At 32.2% G+C, this 20,734-nt stretch overlaps 2 protein-coding genes across 7 annotated transcripts in view; one reads left to right on the top strand and one right to left on the bottom strand.

The window, feature by feature from the left end:
* LOC148621647 (uncharacterized) overlaps nucleotides 1–2,958 on the top strand; it is a 72,108-nt gene extending 69,150 nt beyond the window's left edge. For 5 of the 6 annotated variants that reach the window (XM_088576237.1, XM_088576238.1, XM_088576239.1 and 2 more), the window contains one exon: nucleotides 162–2,957. In XM_088576237.1, the coding sequence (XP_088432363.1) occupies nucleotides 162–211 (50 nt within the window). In that variant the 3' untranslated portion in view covers nucleotides 212–2,957. Of the gene's footprint in view, nucleotides 1–161 lie in introns of all 6 variants that reach the window. The other variant, XM_088576235.1, reaches the window with a different exon arrangement.
* A 753-nt stretch (nucleotides 2,959–3,711) lies between these two features.
* Nucleotides 3,712–19,494, bottom strand: LOC148621646 (bridging integrator 3-like). Its single transcript, XM_088576234.1, has 10 exons — nucleotides 19,412–19,494; nucleotides 15,618–15,669; nucleotides 15,024–15,064; nucleotides 13,836–13,897; nucleotides 13,144–13,280; nucleotides 12,744–12,784; nucleotides 12,358–12,418; nucleotides 9,312–9,392; nucleotides 7,364–7,498; nucleotides 3,712–6,472 (listed from the first exon to the last, which is right to left on the bottom strand). Exons 1-10 carry the CDS (start codon nucleotides 19,417–19,419, stop codon nucleotides 6,353–6,355), a joined length of 738 nt encoding a protein of 245 aa, XP_088432360.1. The 5' UTR covers nucleotides 19,420–19,494; the 3' UTR covers nucleotides 3,712–6,352.
* Nucleotides 19,495–20,734: the final 1,240 nt, after the last annotated feature.

Below are 20,734 nucleotides of genomic sequence, written 5' to 3'. Positions count from 1 at the left end.
GATATTACAGGGATTTATCATTTTAATGAATTGTATTAAATTAAATTTGTTTAAGTATCTTTTATTTTGCAGGATTAAGACAGGATAACCCTTTGAAGTATTTAATTAAAAACAGTAATAAACTTGTTTTGTTTAAGTATTTATGTTTTTTTATTTTTCAGGATTAAGACAAGGTTTCAGGATACGGGGATTCAGACCAAGTATAAAATAAAGAATATGGAGAGATTAGCTCAGGCTGAGGAAAATTGTTTGTTACAGAACCAGTTGACATTTAATGACTTAGATACTCCCACAGGATAACTAAATCCTTTATATTGCCTAAGTGTAAAGTCAGGGGTCCAGGTAATCCTTATTAAAGGTCCAGAAAAATAAAATACAGGGCAAGCCACAGACCCTCACTTACTTCAATTTGTACAAGCTTAGGTATTGTATACTTACCATGATGATTTAAGCATGTAATCTTGTGAATTTTTTATGCAATTTTCACTTTTGATTTGATGGTGCTATAGTAGTGCTTTTTTAATGCCCTTGCAATTAAGTTTGACACTTGTCTGTTCTTCAAAACCCAGCAATAAACAGTTTTCTTGACTCTTTTGGGGAATTTTTGCAGTTATTCAATTGATATTTTGGCATGTGAGGGTATCTTGTTCAATTATAAATTTCCTACCCTCTTCAACTTTTTACCAAAAATAGGGTTTAGCCTTTTAAAAGATTTGTTGCCATGTTACTTATTTTTTCCATGAACATTACACGAATTGTAAATAAAACAGAAACCAGTGCCGTGCCTTGTACTATATAATGAAACAAAGTTGAGATCTGTTAAGCTTTGACAAAGATTCCATGTTCACCCGAACATTTAAAATTCAACATTTGTAGTGAGGCATGTGTGTATATCCTTTACAAAACTAGTTGTAAAAGGTTTTTACTGTTTTCTGTGCTAAATATAATTACTAGTAATGTGTATGATATTCATATGATGACCTTTTTTTCATTTTTGTAATGTTGATGGGACATTGTTTTTGTGATTGATGTTTTAAATATACATTATAATCTTGTGAAAGTATTGTACTCTTTACATTTTTATAGGAAAGTGTTAAAATGTGTATGAATAAGTTTTCCTTACCAAAGAAGTTTTTGTTAATAAAAATGTGTACAAAACAACTGAATTATATACATGTTGATATTAGCTGATTTACCCATTCTTGCCATTTTAAATATGATTTTTTTGTGTTTTGAATTGAAAAGACTTAATTCAGAGAAAGACGGTTGTCAGTGTTCATTATTGAGAATATGTATGTACATGTATTAAATAGATCTTTATACTTAACCTATTATATTAGTTTGTGTTTTGGAAATTATTCCCAGGTTGCAATCAAAGGCATTCAAAAATTGTAGTATTTACTTAGTAAATGAATTTTAAGTGTTGAAACAAATTAAAGAGTTAACCATTGTGATTATGTGATTATTTTAAATTATGACTGAATATAAGTTACCTATCATGATATTGTTGGTTTGTAAACTTGATCTAGTTAATCATGTCATATTGTAGGGTTTTTTTTTAGGTTTGTCTATATACAAGAGTTATTTCCCTTTATTTGTACGAAAACAAAAGAGTTGATTTTAATTGTTAATGTGTTATGCATTTTGTTTTAAACTTTTTAAAACCAAGTCGTGGTTATGAAAATATACTTTTTTTTTCTAGAGATGATACAGAATGTATATTTTTACATTATTTTGATGACTACATCCATTATAATGATATTGTTATCAATGGATTCATTGTTGATGTCAGGACTGTTTTGTTCACAAGCAACATATATATATGTATATGACCGGGATGAATTTTTGCCGCTTTTTAGCAGTATTTCACTATTTCAAATCCGGTTTTACCAGTATTTTTTACTGTTTATTCTCTTCTGATTTTTGCCAATTTCTGCTTTGTTTGTAGACCTTGTAAAATCATCCCTGATATTTTTTCATTACGAATTCATGTGAGAATTCATAAATTGGATTCATAGTCTCATTTGGATGAGCGTAAGTTTGTTTCGAAAAAATCAAAGATGAAAAAGTGATATAATGGGTTACTACAATTTCATGAACTTTTTGTGACGGTAAAAACATCTGTGGTTCATTTTCAGTTCTGATGGGGAAGTCAATCACAAATTAATTTTCTGATTTATAATGTAGTTAGCTTAAAGTTTAATTCAAATTGTGAACTTCATTTTTTATGTTAAAAAGTGAATTTAGATAATCATATTCTATTGACAAAGATACTTTGAATTCTTGAAAATGAACTTAGCTTTAATTATCAATATTTTATACAATAAACTATAAAGTAAATAGTTGGTGATACTTATCAAGTTTTATAATTGTCTACATGGCAGAAAGCTGCCTTTTTGCCTTATTTTTATCTCAGAATTTGAAACCCCCCCCCTAAATTTTTTTTTTTTTTAAATGAAATGGGGGTGGCATTTGACCTGTTGTATCAAGTTCGTTAGTTCAATTTACTGTAACCTTAATAGCTATAGCAATACCGTTGTCACATACAGTATGAAAGTTTCCAAATGAAATATTACTGAATACTTACATGTACCTGGTATACTAATATTATTGACAAATGTGTTGTGAATGTGTAGGAATCACTGATATTTGACAATCTCGTGTACATTTGTTATCATTTAAATAAATATAAAAAAAAAAAAGTTGATGCTTAGTTCTTTAAGGGCTGTTCAGTATGGGTGTCTAGTTGACATTGACACCTAATACATTTGATCATTTCAAATTTCACAAGTAGTATAGGATGCATGGCTACATGTAGCAATCTTTGCTTTAATTATGTAATTTATTGTCTTTCATAATTTAATGCCATTATACTCGCCTTTAATCTTTAGTGATTTACTGAGAAGTGAAAAAAAAACTATCCCCATTGTTTTAGCACATTTCTGATGGCAAACTATATTTTTAACAAGATTACCAGTGGTGGCCCCCGGGGGCGGGGGGGCCCTGCCGCCCCCCCCCCCCCCTAGAAAATTGCAATTTTTAAAAATTGTTGAAAAATTGTTCAAGATACCCCCAGAATGCAGGATTTGAGGTGTAATATTTCAAACTTTTCTTGAGGAAATTGAGATACTAGGTGATCCTGTCAAGAATTTTTTTTATGGGAAATTCTTATTATTTTTGAATAAGTTATTTCCCATTTATTGATTAACATTTATTTCAGTGGTTTTTTATTACTATTGAGCAAAATATTAAGGAAAAAAATTGGGGTTCATATAAGGTTTGGAAGTTCTGATACAGTAATTTTTGAAGGATTGTATCACATTTTATAAACATATCCCGAAATGTATTACTGAAAAAGGTTTAGGAATAAGGGGCCAGAAATAATCATTTTCCTTGTATGTCAATAACTTGAGTAAAAAGGGGTTGTTCTCTTCAAAATTGAACTTCAGTTACAGTCCATACCACAATATAAACATGCCTTGATTTTTGGGGAAGTGACTTGAACCTCTTAGGAATAATGAGTCACTTTGATTCTTTATTCTGTGTCACTGTGTATCAAGCTTGAATGGTGTGAACTTGCTTGCCTAACCAGTTCAGGATTTTACTTCTGACATCTTTAATCTGCACCCTGCTAAGCATTTTATTATATATATTATCAGCTGTATATTTTCTTGTGTAAGAAATTAAGCAATAAACAAGATACAAGTAATGTACAAAAGATATATCTTTAATTTGTAACATAAAAAATTGCAAATAACATTTCAAACACATTCAGCATAGTCAGAAAACAAGTATATTGCACATTTGTGGAAGAGAAAACAAACACTTACTTCAGTAAGTCATTCACTGTAAAACGGAAACTTTGTCCGGAATCTTTACACCAATGAAGAAATATCAACAAATTTTGCAGTTCTATTCAAATACCACATAAAAATCTGTTCTTTTTAACTTGCTAATAGTTAGTTTGGTGTATGAAGTACCTAAAACAGTTATTGAAGCATAGCACAAGGTCAATAATGGCTAATTGACCATCTTAGGTCTGGTTATTTCTATTCTAAACACTCCCACTATTATCTAATGAATCTTTCTTTCAGTATTTATCAAGTTACTTTTTTCATCACAGAGTCAGTTTTTTTTTTCTTTTTTTTAATTATTAACTAATAACCATGTCAAAATCGTTTTGGACTTAAATTTTCAGTTTACCGTTGTAACCCGCAGAATGTGTAAATTCTATTCAAGATACTACTATTACATAAAAAAATGAACATTTTCTTCATAAAGTAGATAAGTTCTAAGTCATTAGTTTTTTGGTTATTATGAATATAGATTTTAAACCAATGTACATTTTATTATGCATTAGAAACATAATGAGCCTTGTGTAGACTTCAAATAAGAATAAACTACATGTACATGACAAGGTAATAAAAAAAAATCTAAAAAGCTCAGTCAACTGGGATCAAAAGGAATGTCATGATTTCTACTTGTTGGTCAGTAACAGGTATGAAATATCCTAAAGAAGGAATCTATTTTTTTTAAAGATTGCGGTGTTTTATCGAATCTTCCCCATGTTATAAATTTCAATACTACACACTGTGAAATAAATTTTGTAATTTCATCCTCATTCCTTCTCCCACCAAAAAATCACAATGCAAATATATCAATCTGCCAATCACAGTATATCGCTCAAACCAAGGATGCCTTAAAATTCAACTCGTGTGCAGAAGTTTTCCCCACTCTTTTAATCTGGGCATTTTTTGGTAATAATGATCATATTTTGGTTATTCACTCTTTCTAATTAATTACCTATTATTGTCTGGGCCTAGTCATAAATAACACAGACACAAAATATCAAAATTCTATTATGAAAAAAAGATTGGAATATATAAAAGCACACTGGCTTTTTTTTTCAAAAACCAGATCTTAACAAACTTGTACATTTATTTTACACTTTATTCACACACCCGTTGTGAAACCAAATATACTAAACACTTAGGCTTGACTGACTTAAATTTCAAAAGGATACAAGACAGTTTTACAGTCAAATTGCTACTTTCTTTGGTCATTTTAAAAAAATAATATTAAATACAGATCCCGATTTTGCAAAATTAAGAAATGTACATGCAACTTGCAACACCTGTGATCTACCTTGAAACAAATGTACAAAAACTCAACAATAAAAATCTAGTGATTTTAAATAGTTTCATTTTTTTTTCTCACCAAAATTGATGGAAACGAGAAAATAATATTATCAAATAATTTATTCCCATGAGTATTCACTTGTTAAACTACAAGGAAAAAAAAACAGTAAAGGTGTTAAATTATCAAAGTATAGTGTACACCAATGGAAAAAGAAAGGTAAAATTAAGAAAAATGAACTCGAAACCATTTCAAGAGGCTCCCAGGAGCCTGAATTGCCCACCTGGTTGAATTTTGCCTTTCAAAGGCAATAAATTTAACAAGAAGTTGTCCAACAATTTTGACTCGAGAAGTCTTTGGTAGGGCTTATAGGGATCATTTGAAAGTTTCTTTTAATCTATCATAGTTTTCAAGGTATTGACTGATAACTGTTTTAAAAAAAAGGTCATTTCTCCCCTTTCAAAGGCAATAACTCTTACAAGGAGTCATCTGACAACTTTTATCCCTGAAGACTTTTGTAATCCTAATAATAAGGATCATTTCAGCTATTGAAAGAATTTGGATAAACCTTACGGTTTTGGAGATATATGCAAAAAACTATTGTCTGACCGCTATGTTCTATTTTTAGTAAGGGCGGCCATGTTTTTCCAGGAATTAAAGATCCGAACATCAGTTCTATGCAGGATACCCCAAGGAACATTCATAACAAGTTTGGTTTCAATTGGTCAAGTAGTGTCAGAGGAGAAGATTTTTGAAAGAAATAACATTAAAAATAGCAGAAATCGTTGAAAAAGGGTAATTACTCCAACATGGCTTAACGGATTAAAATCAAAATTTGACCAGAGATAGATCTCATCATGCTGAACACTTTCACTTTGTCAGAATTTTGCTAAACCTAATGGCTTTGGAGATATATGCTAAAATCTGATGTCTGACCCCTATGTTCTATTTTTAGTAACAGCGGCCATGTTTTTAGACGAATCAAAAATCCCACATCAGTTCTATGTAGGATATCCCAAGGACATTTATACCAAGTTTGGTTCTAATCAGTCAAGTAGTTTCAGAGGAGAAGAGTTTTGTATAATTGTTAACGACGACGACGGACGCCAAGTGACGGCAATAGCTCGCATGGCCTTCGGCCAGGTTAGCTAAAAATTACATTTTAAAATTTAAAAAAAGTACAAAAAATGCCAATTCCATGATTGTCATCTAAATGTCAGTCAACCGTAATAGATAAAGCTTTTATTTCTGCCAGGGTCTGCTGAACAGAGTTATTGGTTCCCATTGTCTCTGATAGCTCAGTATACTGCTTAACAGCCTCATTGTTCTGGGCAACCTACAGGGAAATAAAACCAAGTCAAATTATGCTGGCTTACTAACAAATACTAACATAAAATAAAATTATAATAAATGTAACAAATTTTTGAAGTTATTATTTACATACCTATATACATGAAGTCTATTTTACATGTATAAGTGAAACATACATGTATATTGACTTTTTGCAGCTTTGTGTTTACAAGACTTGAATATCAGAGGGGAATACTGTATAATGAACTTGAGTGCAGCTCCCTATAAAGTAATAATAAATGCTGCTAGAGAAACTTGATATGAAACATAAACCAAGGCGGGCTTATGATATCAACTGAGACGGTCATAATCATTGGTCATCAATGGTCAACTTTTAAAACATTGTACTCTTAAAATACTAAACTTTCTCTGGCCAAAGTATAGCACACATGTGCCCTTCTTACACTTAGGCCATAATATATCCAACATGTGTCTGAAAAAAATCACCTGTGTCTTACCTTAAGCTTGTTAATAGTATATCTCACCTGTGCCTTAATAAGAGCTAAGCTTAAGTATATCTCACCTGTGTCCTAACTACAACTAAAGCTAGCCTACAGTATATCTCACCTGTGTCCTAACTACAACTAAAGCTAGCCTACAGTATATCTCACCTGTGCCCTAACTAGAACTTGCTTACAGTATATCTCACCTGTGTCCTAACTAAAGCTTGCCTACAGTATACCTCACCTGTGCCCTAACTAGAACTTGCCTACAGTATACCTCACCTGTGCCCTAACTAAAGCTTGCCTACAGTATACCTCACCTGTACCCTAACTAGAACTTGCCTACAGTATACCTCAACTGTGCCCTAACTAAACCTTGCCAACAGTATATCTCACCTGTGCCCTAACTAAAGCTTGCCTATAGTACATCTCACCTGTGCCCTAACTAGAGCTTCAAGAGAAGGCTGTATATAATCTATCCTCATGTCTATAAGCTTTGGTATATCTTCCTTTAAAGCATTGTTCTGGGTTGTGAAGTCATGTTTGGCTGTTGTTAATAACTTTTTACTCTACAAAAAATGTACATGTAAAAGTGAAATATTGTAAAAAAGCTGTAAATTTGGGAATAAAACTAAAAATACTGTGAGCAAGCTCACTATGAGAATGACCCCCTCGTTAAATATAAAGTAAAATATATCCTGTAAGTCAAATTATCTCCGTTTAGAATTCTCCAACAGGAGCTATATTTCTTTATGCAATTCTACATACTGACTTTTCTTCTATAAAATTTCATGAAATTCCCTGGAGCATTAAGGAGGAGTTGCCCTTAAGACTTTTCAACATGTAATACTCTTAAGCTGGATTATCTCCCCTAGAGTCCTCCGACAGTAACTATATTCCTTCATTTACATCTAAATATGCAGTGATTTTGTTACTTTTTTTCAGAGCATCCTCCTCCTTTTTTATTGGGAAAATTTACACCAAATGAGAAAAAAAATATGCAAACAATGACGACAGCGCCAAAACAAATAACAGCCATATACATACAAAGAACAGCCATATACATACATATAACAGCCATATGCATACAAATAAGATATATATGCATGTAAAACATTAAAGAGAACAAGTGAGTTTGATGTTTGTTTTAATTCATGTTAGAGTACAGTTTCACTTTGTCAACTATAGATTAATTTTTTGGTCTTTTAAGTCCATTAAACATTTCAACCTGTTTGTCTAGGTCTCTACTTGTTAACTCTTCATTTCTGTAACAAATTTTCATGATTGCATTAAGATTTGTTTGTGTAAGCCGGTTTGTTTCATGATAAATCCAACACAATTTACTTTGGAAATTTTGAGAAAAAAGGTTGGAAAAGTTATAATGATTGAATTTGACATGTATCTGATTCTTGTAGTCAGGTACCCCTGGCTGCAACACAATTAGTAAAAACATTAAAATGAAACAGATGAGTAAACTGAGATTCTTGAATCTTTTTCACTGCTGCTACAAGTCAAATGGTTGACAAGCAGACCTGTATACCTCAACATAAAAACCTGCATTTTTAAACTTCTCAACTGGACTTTTTATTGAACAGGATCCATAAGGGGTGGTTTATCTACTGTAAGTTTCTTCATTTTTGATGGAAGAGTCTCAATATGTTAATCTAATTCACAAATGTCAAAACTGGACTGATTGAAGCAAGATGTAAACACATTTAGAAAAATGCCATCAACAATATCCTATACAATCTTCTTTGTATCATTTTTATCACTACTTGTAGATGGGGTCGGTTGTTCAGAACAGGTCCTTTATGGTTCTAGAACCTTCTTGGTCACGTTTAGTTAACTTTTTGGTGTAGTATTTGCTGTTGTGAGACATGATTCCATCTCCAGAAATATTAAGTAATATTGCGCATTAGGGAGTTGAAACGAAGTAAAGTTGAATTTCGGGATGGAAAATCATACTCGCGCTGACCTTGGACCAAAAATAAACGATATCTGAATCACTTGAGCACTTCAGGGAACGAAAATTAACACGATCCATGACGTTTGAAATCTATGCAGAGGTTTTTCAAAAGTAAATAATCAAATTTTGAACAGTTTTACGTTGGGAATTTTTATAATTTTGGTAAATACACAGAATTGGGAAACTATCTATGGGGGAAACAGCCGAAATTCGGAGGTAAATTAAGGCTAACAAAATCACCAATATGATGTCCAGCCATCCTATACAATTTCATCAAAATCCTTTAAGCAGTTTTGGAGGAGTTGCAGTGGCAATACAAATCTTAAGGTAAAATCAAACAGACAGACAACCAGACATTCCAGCCTCTACAATATTATATAAACATCCTTTACATGTGACAAAATCACAGAACTTACGTTCTCCAGCTTAACAATATTCTGTCCTGTTCTTTCTCTTTCTTGGTATTTCTCTAATTTAGCTTGACTCTTCATATACTCCTGTTTATATAGTAAAAAGATCAAATAACAAGAGGCTCCCAGGAACAAGAATTGCTCACCTTGTTAAATTTTTGCTTTTCAAGGGCAATAACTTTAACAAGAAGTTGTCCGACAATTTTGACTCCATGAAGACTTTGGTAGGACTTATCATGAGGATCATTTCATCAATCGAAAGTTTCATTCTATCTATTATGATTTTAAGATATTGACTGAAAACTGCATAAAACGTAATTTTTTGCCTTTCAAGGGCAATAACTCTTATATGGAGTCGTCTGACAACTTATAAGAATCATTTCAGCATTTCAGCATTTCAACAATTGAAAGTTTCATTCCATCTATCAATTTTCAAGATATAGGCTGAAACTGTAAAAAAAAGGCATTTTTCACCTCTCAAGGGCAATAACCTTTAGATGGAGTTGTCTGTTACAACTTTGATCCCTGGAGACTTTTGTAGGCCTTATAATAAGGATATTTCAGCAATTGAAAGATATTGGCCAAACTTAATGGCTTTGGAGATATATGCCAAAAAACTACTGTACGACCCCTGTGTTCTATTTTTAGTAACGGCAGCCATGTTTTTTAACAGATCAAAAATCCAAACATTCATTTTGTTAAGGATACCCTAAAAAACAAAAATACTAACTTTCATTGAATTCTGTGGAGTAGTTTTTGAATACAGCAAAAAACGTCAAAAGGCAATAACTCCAACATGGGTCAACAGATTTTAACCACAATTTGACCACAAAGAGATCTTATCATGCCGAATAATTTTATCCATGTCAGAATTTGGCTAAACCTAACAGTTTTAGAGATATATGCAAAAATCTGCTGTCTGACCCCTATGTTCTATTTTTAGTAATGTCGGCCATGTTTTTAACCAATCAAAAATCCATTTAGTGCAGGATACTCTAAGGAACAGTCATAATAAGTTTCATGCAATTCTATTCAGTAATTTCAGAGGAGAGAATGTTTGAAGAAATTGTTAACGACAACAATGGACGCCAAGTGATGGCAATAGCTCACATGGCCTATGGCCGGGTGAGCTAAAAATGGGTCGAAGACAGAAGTGGCCAGGTTGCTGTAAACAGGAGGTAAAAGTGTGACAGACCTGAAAACACACCACAAGATATGGAACCCCATACTGAAGTTGCATACTAAATATCTAGAGGCTGTGATTTATAGTTGCTGAGAAAAATTTTATTAAAATATTTTCCAGGCCTGACCAACACAAGTGCTACCAGCTAAAAATTAAAGGTATGGTATCACTAAACAAATATATTGAAAGAGCAGTTATAAATGAAAAAAAAATATACTGATATTACATGATAATGAAATAAAACACCTATCTACAGTTCATTTTTAAGTCCACATTCAGTGTAAAAGATTTTTTTTCTACCAAAATATACAAGCATCAATTATATATTAAATCGAACCTTTACAAATAGATTCTCCTTCAGTCTTGAGGAAAATACAGAATTTCTCCACTTGAGATAGTTAAAATCTAAAATTTAACTATTGAGAGTTGAGAAATTCTGTAATCCCCTGTTTTTCCCATGAATAAAACCATAAAAAATAAATTAAACAACACCCTAAATTCTCCCAACATCAACTACGTCATCAAGGACCTCCCCTCCAGTCATCAAGTCATAGCGTCATCAATATCACTAACATTATAATTAGTTGATACACTACCAACTAATCTTTTAAAATATGAATAACATTCGTAAAACAATAAGTATTTAATAGATCAACAATATGAATAACAAGCATTCTGACAGTATTGCTGATGCAATACAGTGTCCCCTTTCGGCCTTTGAACTCATTGCCTTTATGAGATTTTTTTTATATATGTGAACTAACAACGGATAGTGTTATTTTTTAACCATCAAGAGAAAATAATTCTTGAACAGCAAAAGCAAATTCCATCAAAATCAAACCTGAGCTTCATTTCACAGTAGATAATAACATTTTTGCATTACAGAAAGCTGCATAAAGACATTCTCTTTCTATCACCTGGAAAGTTGAAAAAAACTTCGTTATTATGAATTAAAGGCTAAATAACTCTAGAATGACAGCAGCAATTTGCATCAAAATGATGTAACATAAAATTTTATGTAATTTTCTATGTCAAAGGGCCATAAGTTCCATATAAACAATTTTGCCGCAATAATATTTAAATCTAATTTGTAACTTGTCATGATAAAACTAGTTAACAAATATGAAATCAATTGGATGAGCCATTACAAAGAAAAGTCTGGAAAACATAAAATTTTATGAAATTTTGTATGTCCAAGGGACACAACTTCTGTAAAAATCATTCAACCGTAACATCATTCAAACTTAACTTGTAACTTGTCATAATAAGACTATATACCAAATATGAAATCAATTGGATGAGGCATTACAAAAAAAAAGTTCAGAAAACATAAAATTTCATGAAATTTTCTATGTCCAAGGGCCATAACTTCTGTAAAAATCGTTCAACCGTAACATCATTCGAACTTAACTTGTAACTAGTCATGATAAGACTATATACCAAATATGAAATCAATTGGATGAGGCATTACAAAAAAAAGTCCGGAAAACCAAGTGTGACTGACGGACTGACGGAGTGCAAATCTAAGTCCCCTTCGGCATTTGCCGAAAGGGGACAACAACCATAAACAGGTTAATCATGGTAAGGGTGGTAAGTGTGGGAGTCTTCACACAACATTTTAATTTCCCGGCATGTGGCGGGAAATTACAAATTTTTAATCACTAGCCCGTGCAGTGTGAATGAAGCCTATGAATGAAAGAAAATGTTTTAATCATTCTTCAGTATTGACCACGAGTCATTAATATTTCCAAAAACAATAATTCATTTTATCACAAGCTATTTAGTCATATCACTTTTCTTGAAGGGTCAGGGAAGGGGATAATTCCTTGATTTATGAAACAATAAAAATCAAAGAACAACACTGAATACCTGTAAACTTTGTTCTCTTTTCTTTATAGCTGTGTCAATATTTGGAAACACGCCATTAAGTCTGGAATGACAGCATTGTAAAGCAAATAACATCTTAAAAAAGCACTACAAACAGCTGTGTTGACTGAATATTACTACATTCAGTTCTCATGAGGGAGAGTTAAAATTGCAGATCTTTGATTTTTTGTTTTTGTTTTTATTTAAGACAAAAAAATCTCAAAAGTTTCTAAAAGTGGTAATATTTCTTTGCCTTTTTCAGTTTTCTAATAATATAGTAATAAGATCTTTGAATGTTAATATTTCTATAGGTATAATTTTGATCAATAAATTGAGAATACTTATGCATACAGAACATTAGAAAAGTATACCTTATTCAGTTTACTTACTTCTTCACAGGTTCAGCTAGTGTTTTCTGTACTGTACTGTTCTGTAAAAATATTGAAAAATCAATTAATGAACATTTGAAGGGAATCTAAAATCATAGTATTACAATAAAACCTAAATAAAGGCAGGTTTTCAGACAATACACATCTGAAATGCATTGTCATGAAAGGATTTCTAATACCAGTATGTCTGGTTTAGACAGGTTTCTGGTTTATTTGTATTTTAGTTGACAGGTTTCAATATACTTACGAGTTCCCTTGTGTCATGTGTATGTGTGAGGACAGGTTTCACTGTACTTTACAGTTCCCTTGTGTAATGTGTATGTGCTAAGACAGGTTTCACAGTACATACCAGTTCCCTTGTGTCATGTTTATGAGCTAAGACAGGTTTCACAGTACATACCAGTTCTCTTGTGTCATGTGTATGTTTTTCTACTGTCCTATTCCATTCCTCTACTTGTTTGTGAAACTCTGGTTCTAGTTGACACAGCTGACATGACAGTAAATCCTGTGTTATCTTGTACTCACTCCCAGCCACAGCTAAAAGACATCCTAAACTGGTAGTTTTTATTTAAATAAACAGGAATGATAGTGATATAACTACTATTGTTCAAATGGTAAATATGTAGAAGTTATGAAAGAACCAAAACACATACAATGTCATTAACACTTTCAGTACTGATTTTTTATTGTTGGCATGTCTGTGTGGCTGAGTTAATTTCATGTTATGTATCATGCAGGGCCAAACTTTGGTAGAGTTGTGAAATTTGATATTTACCTTACTAGGAAAGTATTTGAGACACTCAGTGCACCATAATTTCAGATAAATTTATAAATCCTTGTGATGAATTTGTCTGTTTTTTTTTTTAACTTTTTCATTATAACCTTTGAATTACTATTTTCAAACTCAAATACTGACCACTATAACAGACTACAAAGTTAAAGCTGAACATTAGAGAAATAAATTCAAGAGATCTGTGAAACCGAAATTTACGAAATTTCATGAAACCAGACCCCAGTCTGACATTGCACATCTCTAATCTGCATAATTATTTGTGATATTGATAGGACAACAGAATTATAAAAGTTATTTACCATTATTTGTTTCAACCCATCTTTTTATATCTTTATAAAGTTTTCTACTGGTTTCTCCAACTCTATAAATTAAAACATGCTTTCATTCCCAAAGAACAAATCTGTCAAATTCAATAAAACACATTTTAAATAAATTGTTTTGCAATTTTTTTGCAGTTGAATAAAAATGGATTAGAATACAATTCAATTAAGTTGCATACTGCTACACACACCTGGTAGCAACAAATGTATATAAAGAGATGACATAATCTTCATTACTTTCACTTCAATTTATATAATTCAACTATTGTTTTTCATGTGGAAATAACCATAAACTTGCACACTTAAATGATATCAGTGAGGAATACACCTTTTATTTACAATTTTATAAGGTACAATTATTAGCAGGTCACTATTTACAACTGAACATTTTTGTTTTCAGTAAGCAGTGATATTAAATTTCATCTTATTTTATTGGAAAATATGTGTTTCAGACATAGGAAAATTTCATATAATAAAGTAAAATGTACAAGGCCTAGTATTTACATGTATAAAGAATAATGACAAGTGATGAACAATTGACCAGTGAAATTTTAAACAGAAGCACGACACCAGTACTTTTAATATAATTAAGAAATAATTGATCTTATTTGTGATTTCTGAGCCTTTTTGGACAAAATGGGATTCTTTCTTTAGGGGAAACATCCTTATATCATAAGTATTCTACAGATACAATACCAGGGGTAAGGCCCAGTGAATCAAACATCCTTATTACAGAAGTAATTTAAGGAAACAATATCACCAGTAAGGCCCAGTGAATCAAACATCCTTATTACAGAGGTAATTTAAGGAGACAATATCACCAGTAAGGCCCAGTGAATCAATATCTCTGCTCCTCCCTTGTCTTTTTTAGGATGCCTCATTACCCATTTTTTGCATTATCAATGAAATAAAAACCAAAAATACTATCATCTTCAGTCATGAACAATTTAAAAGATACTATCATTACTTTTTGGGAACATATAAAAGGGGGAAAATACATGCCACTTTCCAACAATGATTTCCATGAAAATGGCCTTAGAACCAAGAATTTTACTTTGAGTGGCCTTATTATGTTGACATAAAAGGATAAAGTGAGCAATTTTAAATGGACAAGTACATTAACTTGTCCAATATAGTTTAAGAGGACAATAAAAGCAGCAAACTTACTGATCTAGCTTTTTAACTTCTTTTCCAAGTTCTCTCTCTTCCTGTAATAAGCAAAACAATGCTACTTAAAAAATATTCTGTCTGCAACATCTAGATGATTTCTATATGATTTGAACTGTCTTTTTTTTTCTTTTTTTTACATGTAGTTGACTAAAAACACAAGGCTTCGTCCTTCAATAACAATAAGAATACAAAACTATAATACACTTTTACCAATGCAAAGTTTAAAAGAACACATAGTTTCCTGTCAATTATCTCCCCTTAAAGCACTTTTGTAATTTTGTTATTTAAACATAATTTCAAAGCCAAGTTTTAAAATAACAATGAAAACTATATGTTTATATTATAAATTTCTATAAAAAGAAGTCCAAAAAGTGAATGTGTAATACATGTACATGTATGTCCCTCTATGTATTTGATAATGTCAAGTCATCTAAAAATGCATTGCAATGTACCTCTATAATCTTTAATTTTTTTCTTTTTCATTCAATACTGATGCTCTTTTGGAAAATTAAATTAACATGTGACTTAATTCCATGTACATTAGTAATATGTATCTAGTAATAACTCTGGACACGTAGATTAATTACTTACAGTTCTTGAAATTACACTTTTCTTAGGTGCAGCATGCCTACTAAATGGATTCCTGTAAAATAATTGCAGTAATGTTTTTGTAATTCAGAGAAGGTAATGGTACAGAAGCAGCCATTTCAAACACAGTCATGTTGGACATTAAATGTTTTAATCAGTTTTTGTTTAGCTTTGGGAGGAGTCTATGCTAACTCATAATGTCAATTTAATATATTTCTTGTTCACTAAACGATTCTAAGAAAACTTGTGAATCAATAGTTTTTGACATCTTAAAATTTGTTTGTAAACAAATGTAAATGCTGGTGTGAAACTCAATACATGTATGTGGTGGCAGGGCATGGTGGCCAAATGGTTAAATTGCTGGACTTGTTATCATGAGATCGACACTAATGTGCGTTTGAGTCACACATGTCCAGGTTTCCAGGCACCTAACCTAGGTTGGGGGTTTCAATGATTTTCTAGTCTGGAATTCAGACTTTCCTCCCGCACAAGCCTGACAACCATGTGAGAAGCTCACAATAGCCAAACAGTGAGTCCTCAATCTTGCTATCAGTTACATGTAAAAAGCACTACAGAGCTTATGTTAATTGTTGACTTGTACACATCTTTTCCTTAACCTTTACCTTCATTGGGGAGCGTATAAATTCTTTTAATTTTTCTCATTTTTTTAACTTATTATATTATTCAGTAAGATTTCAAGAAGCAGGCAAATTTCCTTTAAGCTTATTAAAAAAATAAAATAAAAAAATGGAAGAAGTTGGAATGTACACATGTCATGTATAAAGACATTGTTCAGAAATATTTTTATATTACTTTCTTATCAGAGTTTTTTTTTAGAGTGAGTGGGTATGTAGAACAAGTATATAATTAGTAGTCATTAAACATGCATGACACTGAGATTCTACAATGTTGTAAGGTTTTCAAGAGTGTTTGATTGCCTATCAATTGAAAAACAAGTTAAAATGCCTTTCGTATCTGTTTTCACAGAGTGTGAGGTGCTTCGATATTTATGACACATATTAAAACGTGATTGTTCTAATTTAACTGAACTACATGTACCAATTAAACCTGAAGCCTAAACAACAAACCCATATACAAATCAACTAACCACTTAATCTTCACCCAAGTTCCTAGACACCTACAAGTAGCTCCGGGGACACATAGTTCCTTAACACCTTGTTTCTGAGACACCTAGTCTCTGAGCAATTTGGTCCCCAAACACCTACATTGTAGTCTCAGAACACCTACATTCCAAGACACCTAGTCTTTGAAACCCTATGTTTCAAGCAAGCCCATAGATAGTTATTAACTACCTGTTCAAGGGACTGCCACCATTCCCTAGCTAGAGAGATTTAGGTACATATATCAAACAACTATACTAAAAGCTTCTTGAAAACTGCTTGCTTTAAGTCACATGCTTAAAAACAAAGAACTCCTATGCTTTTTTTTCTCAAACTACTACTTCTGAACTTCCGTAGTCTTCCATGTTTGTTGCTTCAGTTAATTAATTACCTCGATCTTATCCTCCTGATGATCAACCAGCAGAATGAACCAAATTTGCAATGTGAATTGCCACTCTATATACCAAAAGTGTGCAACTCACTGAAAACACCTGGAAACTGAGAAAGCGTCTATAACAACCGCAAGTGTAAAGTGACGATTTCCAATATGGATACTGTATGGTAAATTTGAGCATTTTAATAATATGCAAATGATTTCTAATAAATAAACTGCATTTTGGTTATCTCACAGTGAAAAATGAGATTCCTTGACCTTTCCACTCATTTATTACACTACTTTTTCCCCTTTCAATGAAATGATCTTAAATACATTGATGCATCGCTAAAAGGTGTAAAAATGGGAAACTGAAGATTTTATTCAATTATCTTTAAAAACAAAAAGATTGTGATATGTTAATGAGAAAATAATGAATTTAATTTTGAATTGTTTTCACTTTCATGAAAATCAGGGGAATGGTAACTTGTGTTCAATACAAAATGTACTTCTTTTTTGTTTGTTATGGTAGAAAGAAAAATGTGGTATGAACATGAAGCTAAGATATTGTAGAACAGGAAACTGAAAATTTAATTTCAATATTTACAATACTTTTTAAATATGATTGGTTCTCAATTCATAAATCGAGTTGTTGAAATGTGTGGGCTTCTGCATTTTTTACATGAATTCTACAACTGAGTGAAAATATTGAAAGTTTTGATTTGCCAGGCAATATACACTTACAGTTGTATCAATTTAATTTAAACCACTTTGAGAAGAAAATGAGAAACAATGTCAGAAATATTATACTATTACATGTATGAAGACTTGACTATCCACAGTGAGACGACGCCACTTCTGTTCGAAGATTACATAGAAATATTTCATTATGTCCTGTCATGTAAGATTAAATTCATATTTTAAGATTTAAACTGTTCCGATCTCAATCTTCAATGAAAATATTGATTTCACCCCTTTTTGACGGAACGTTACTCCTGACAAGTGTACCAGCACCAGGGAGTGTAATATAAAGTCCCTGCAAGTACAGAGGATAATACAAACATGTTTATTTTTAATTGGTTTTTGATAATTTCATTTGATAACCCATAAGGGTTTCATGCTGAAGCTTTCTCGTCTTGTAAAACTTTTTTTGCAAAAATCAAATATTTTAACTGACCTATAAAAAAATATTGTGTGTACCAGAAAGCTCCCTTAAACACACCTAAGGTCTCCTACTATATACTGTGTATTGTGTCAAATTCTCCATGTAAATTATTTAAAAATCCATAAGACAAAAGAAATTCAATCACATTTCAATTATTATTGAAGTCACACACCTGCATCATGGGTCACCGAAAAATGTAAAGAAAAAAGAAGCTGCCCACGCCTGGTGGCAAGGAAAGAATGATACAGAGTGGAACTACAAATGTATTTTATTTGTACCCTCAAGTTCCAATTCCTAAAAATAGTATGCAAAGTAGTTGTGCATTCACCATGTGGGGATGTATACCTAATGAAAATGAAAAGCTGACAGAAAACGAGAAAAACTTTAGCGGTAGTCTTCTTAGTTTCTAAACACGATTATTAGACCCATACACTCAGCATCATATTAGATTTATTAATGTTTTCAGGCACATGTATACATTTTCAATGCACCCAAATGGAGATTGAGAACCAATGACGTAGCACTTCCATCAATGGAAATTGAGCATTACTTCCAGTTTTCATTTATGCATATTAATTAGACCATCATGAAGTTACAAATAAATAATTCTAACTTTCTTTAGCGCTAACCTAATGAGAAAACGTTTGTTACACTCGTATCTAAACGTACTACAGTTTTTATAAATATAAACGTTTATAAAATGATATTTTTAGTGTCATGTCTCCTTTAATTATAGGTCTATGCTGGAGCACACACACACTCTTTCAGAAATTCTGTATCTGCCACTGTATATGTATGGCAGAAGTCCATAATGTCAGATGGCAAGGTTGTCATTGTATCAATATTTACATTAACAGATTAATACAGGAGTATGTTTGCTAGGACCTATGTCCTACAGTACCATAAGCCTATTATAAATGTAGTCTATTTTTTTTAATCGAAGTATCATTGAATTATTCAACGTTTGTGCCCAAAGAGGCAATCAAGCAATATCTAGCCGGTAAGGCTAGTTAAGGTAGATTTATTTATCAACAGTAGACCCGCCCATTCGTCTTTATTAAAAAAAGCTTACTTTTAAATGAATTTTGATTGCATTAACAAATCCAAAAATATCAATACATCGATGTTTGTGTCTTACCAGCTCATGTTTTTCTGTTAAAAAGTGTCATTTTGCAATTTTCGTATTCATTTATTTGTTTACATTCAAACATTTGACTGATGTCAAAATTATAACTCATTGTTTGAAGTACGGTTCCGGATAAGTTGATATTCCGGATAATGTTCACCACCAAAAAAAAAGCGAAATACGCTGCCATGTTACGACTCAAATTCAAAACTTTATAATTCAAATTCAAAAAAATTATGATGCACTCACGGTCCCCCACAGGGACATTTACATTTAACATTAATAATATCCATCTGATGACATAATGAAATCAAGAAAGTACATATACATACAAGAACAAATACAAATATTTATTCGTTCAAACACGTTTACAATAAATGGTTATGGCATAATACACAAATCTAAACATACCTGATAAAACTTGTCTTGGTACTATATAGGTTGGACAGTGTATGAAAAAAAATGCACTTCATCTTCAACTTGTGAAGTATTGCATGAAGTGCAAATACGGTTACTTTTGGGGATATTTTGGTAGCGTCCCCTCTCAATTGCGAAAGAGTGAGCACTAATCCTAAATTTACAATTAATCAACGATTTATATATAACTCCTTCAATTAATTTAGTTATGATTCTCCTTAAATTTAAATGAAGGTATTTCAAGTCTTGTATGCCTGCGGGAACATGTTAAGCACTGTCCCCTGCAGACATTAATATAACCAACCATGATGATTTGGGGTTTTTAACGACCTTGAATACTAATACAGGCCTCTCACGGTCGATGTTAGTGGTTAGTAGAACCAACTAGTATTGGTGGCGGAGTCCAGCCTTCGGGATACCTGACCGAAGAACTCGGTCAGAGTATGTCCTACTAGCGGCTAGACTGTTGTGAAGACGCTCTGGCCTACTCTCAGGCCCCACGTGGGTCTGGGAGCGTTTCCCACACTTTAACTGTCTTGGAAGTACGTCTACCGGAGAGTGATCATGACAACCAACCAATCGGTAGACATAGATTTACTCATTTTAAGTACGACATGTTTTGTTGGTGTACGTACATTGGACACGAGGAGGAATGCAATGATTCTAGTGAATCATGTATACCCATGAGCACCGCCACTTGGTATCCACTGTGGACCGACAATGCTATCACAAAAATCCTGTGATTAAACATGAAAAGGAAAACAACTATCCAAGGCAAGAATTATGCACCGTGTCAATATAATGTTGGAAAAACTTCAACTTCGAGCTCTCAACACCTCTCAATTCTCAATTGTAGGCCATCTCATCTCGCTTAGAAAACACATATACAAAAGATACATGTATTGTGCTACATGAATA

The sequence above is a fragment of the Perna viridis genome, chromosome 3 (genome assembly GCF_037379345.1).
Source record: "Perna viridis isolate PV_CMFRI_1.1 ecotype Kerala chromosome 3, ASM3737934v1, whole genome shotgun sequence".
In the NCBI taxonomy this organism is placed as follows: Eukaryota; Metazoa; Mollusca; class Bivalvia; order Mytilida; family Mytilidae; genus Perna; species Perna viridis.
Note: the sequence above shows the minus strand (reverse complement) of the source record. Positions and strands in the feature narration are given on the sequence as shown.

Coding starts and splice junctions, on each gene's coding strand:
- LOC148621646 (XM_088576234.1), bottom strand. Junction 15,065..15,617: donor AAAGTGTAATTTCAAGAACT/GTAAGTAATTAA, acceptor TGCTTATTACAG/GAAGAGAGAGAACTTGGAAA. Junction 12,785..13,143: donor CACATGACACAAGAGAACTG/GTATGTACTGTG, acceptor ATATTTTTACAG/AACAGTACAGTACAGAAAAC.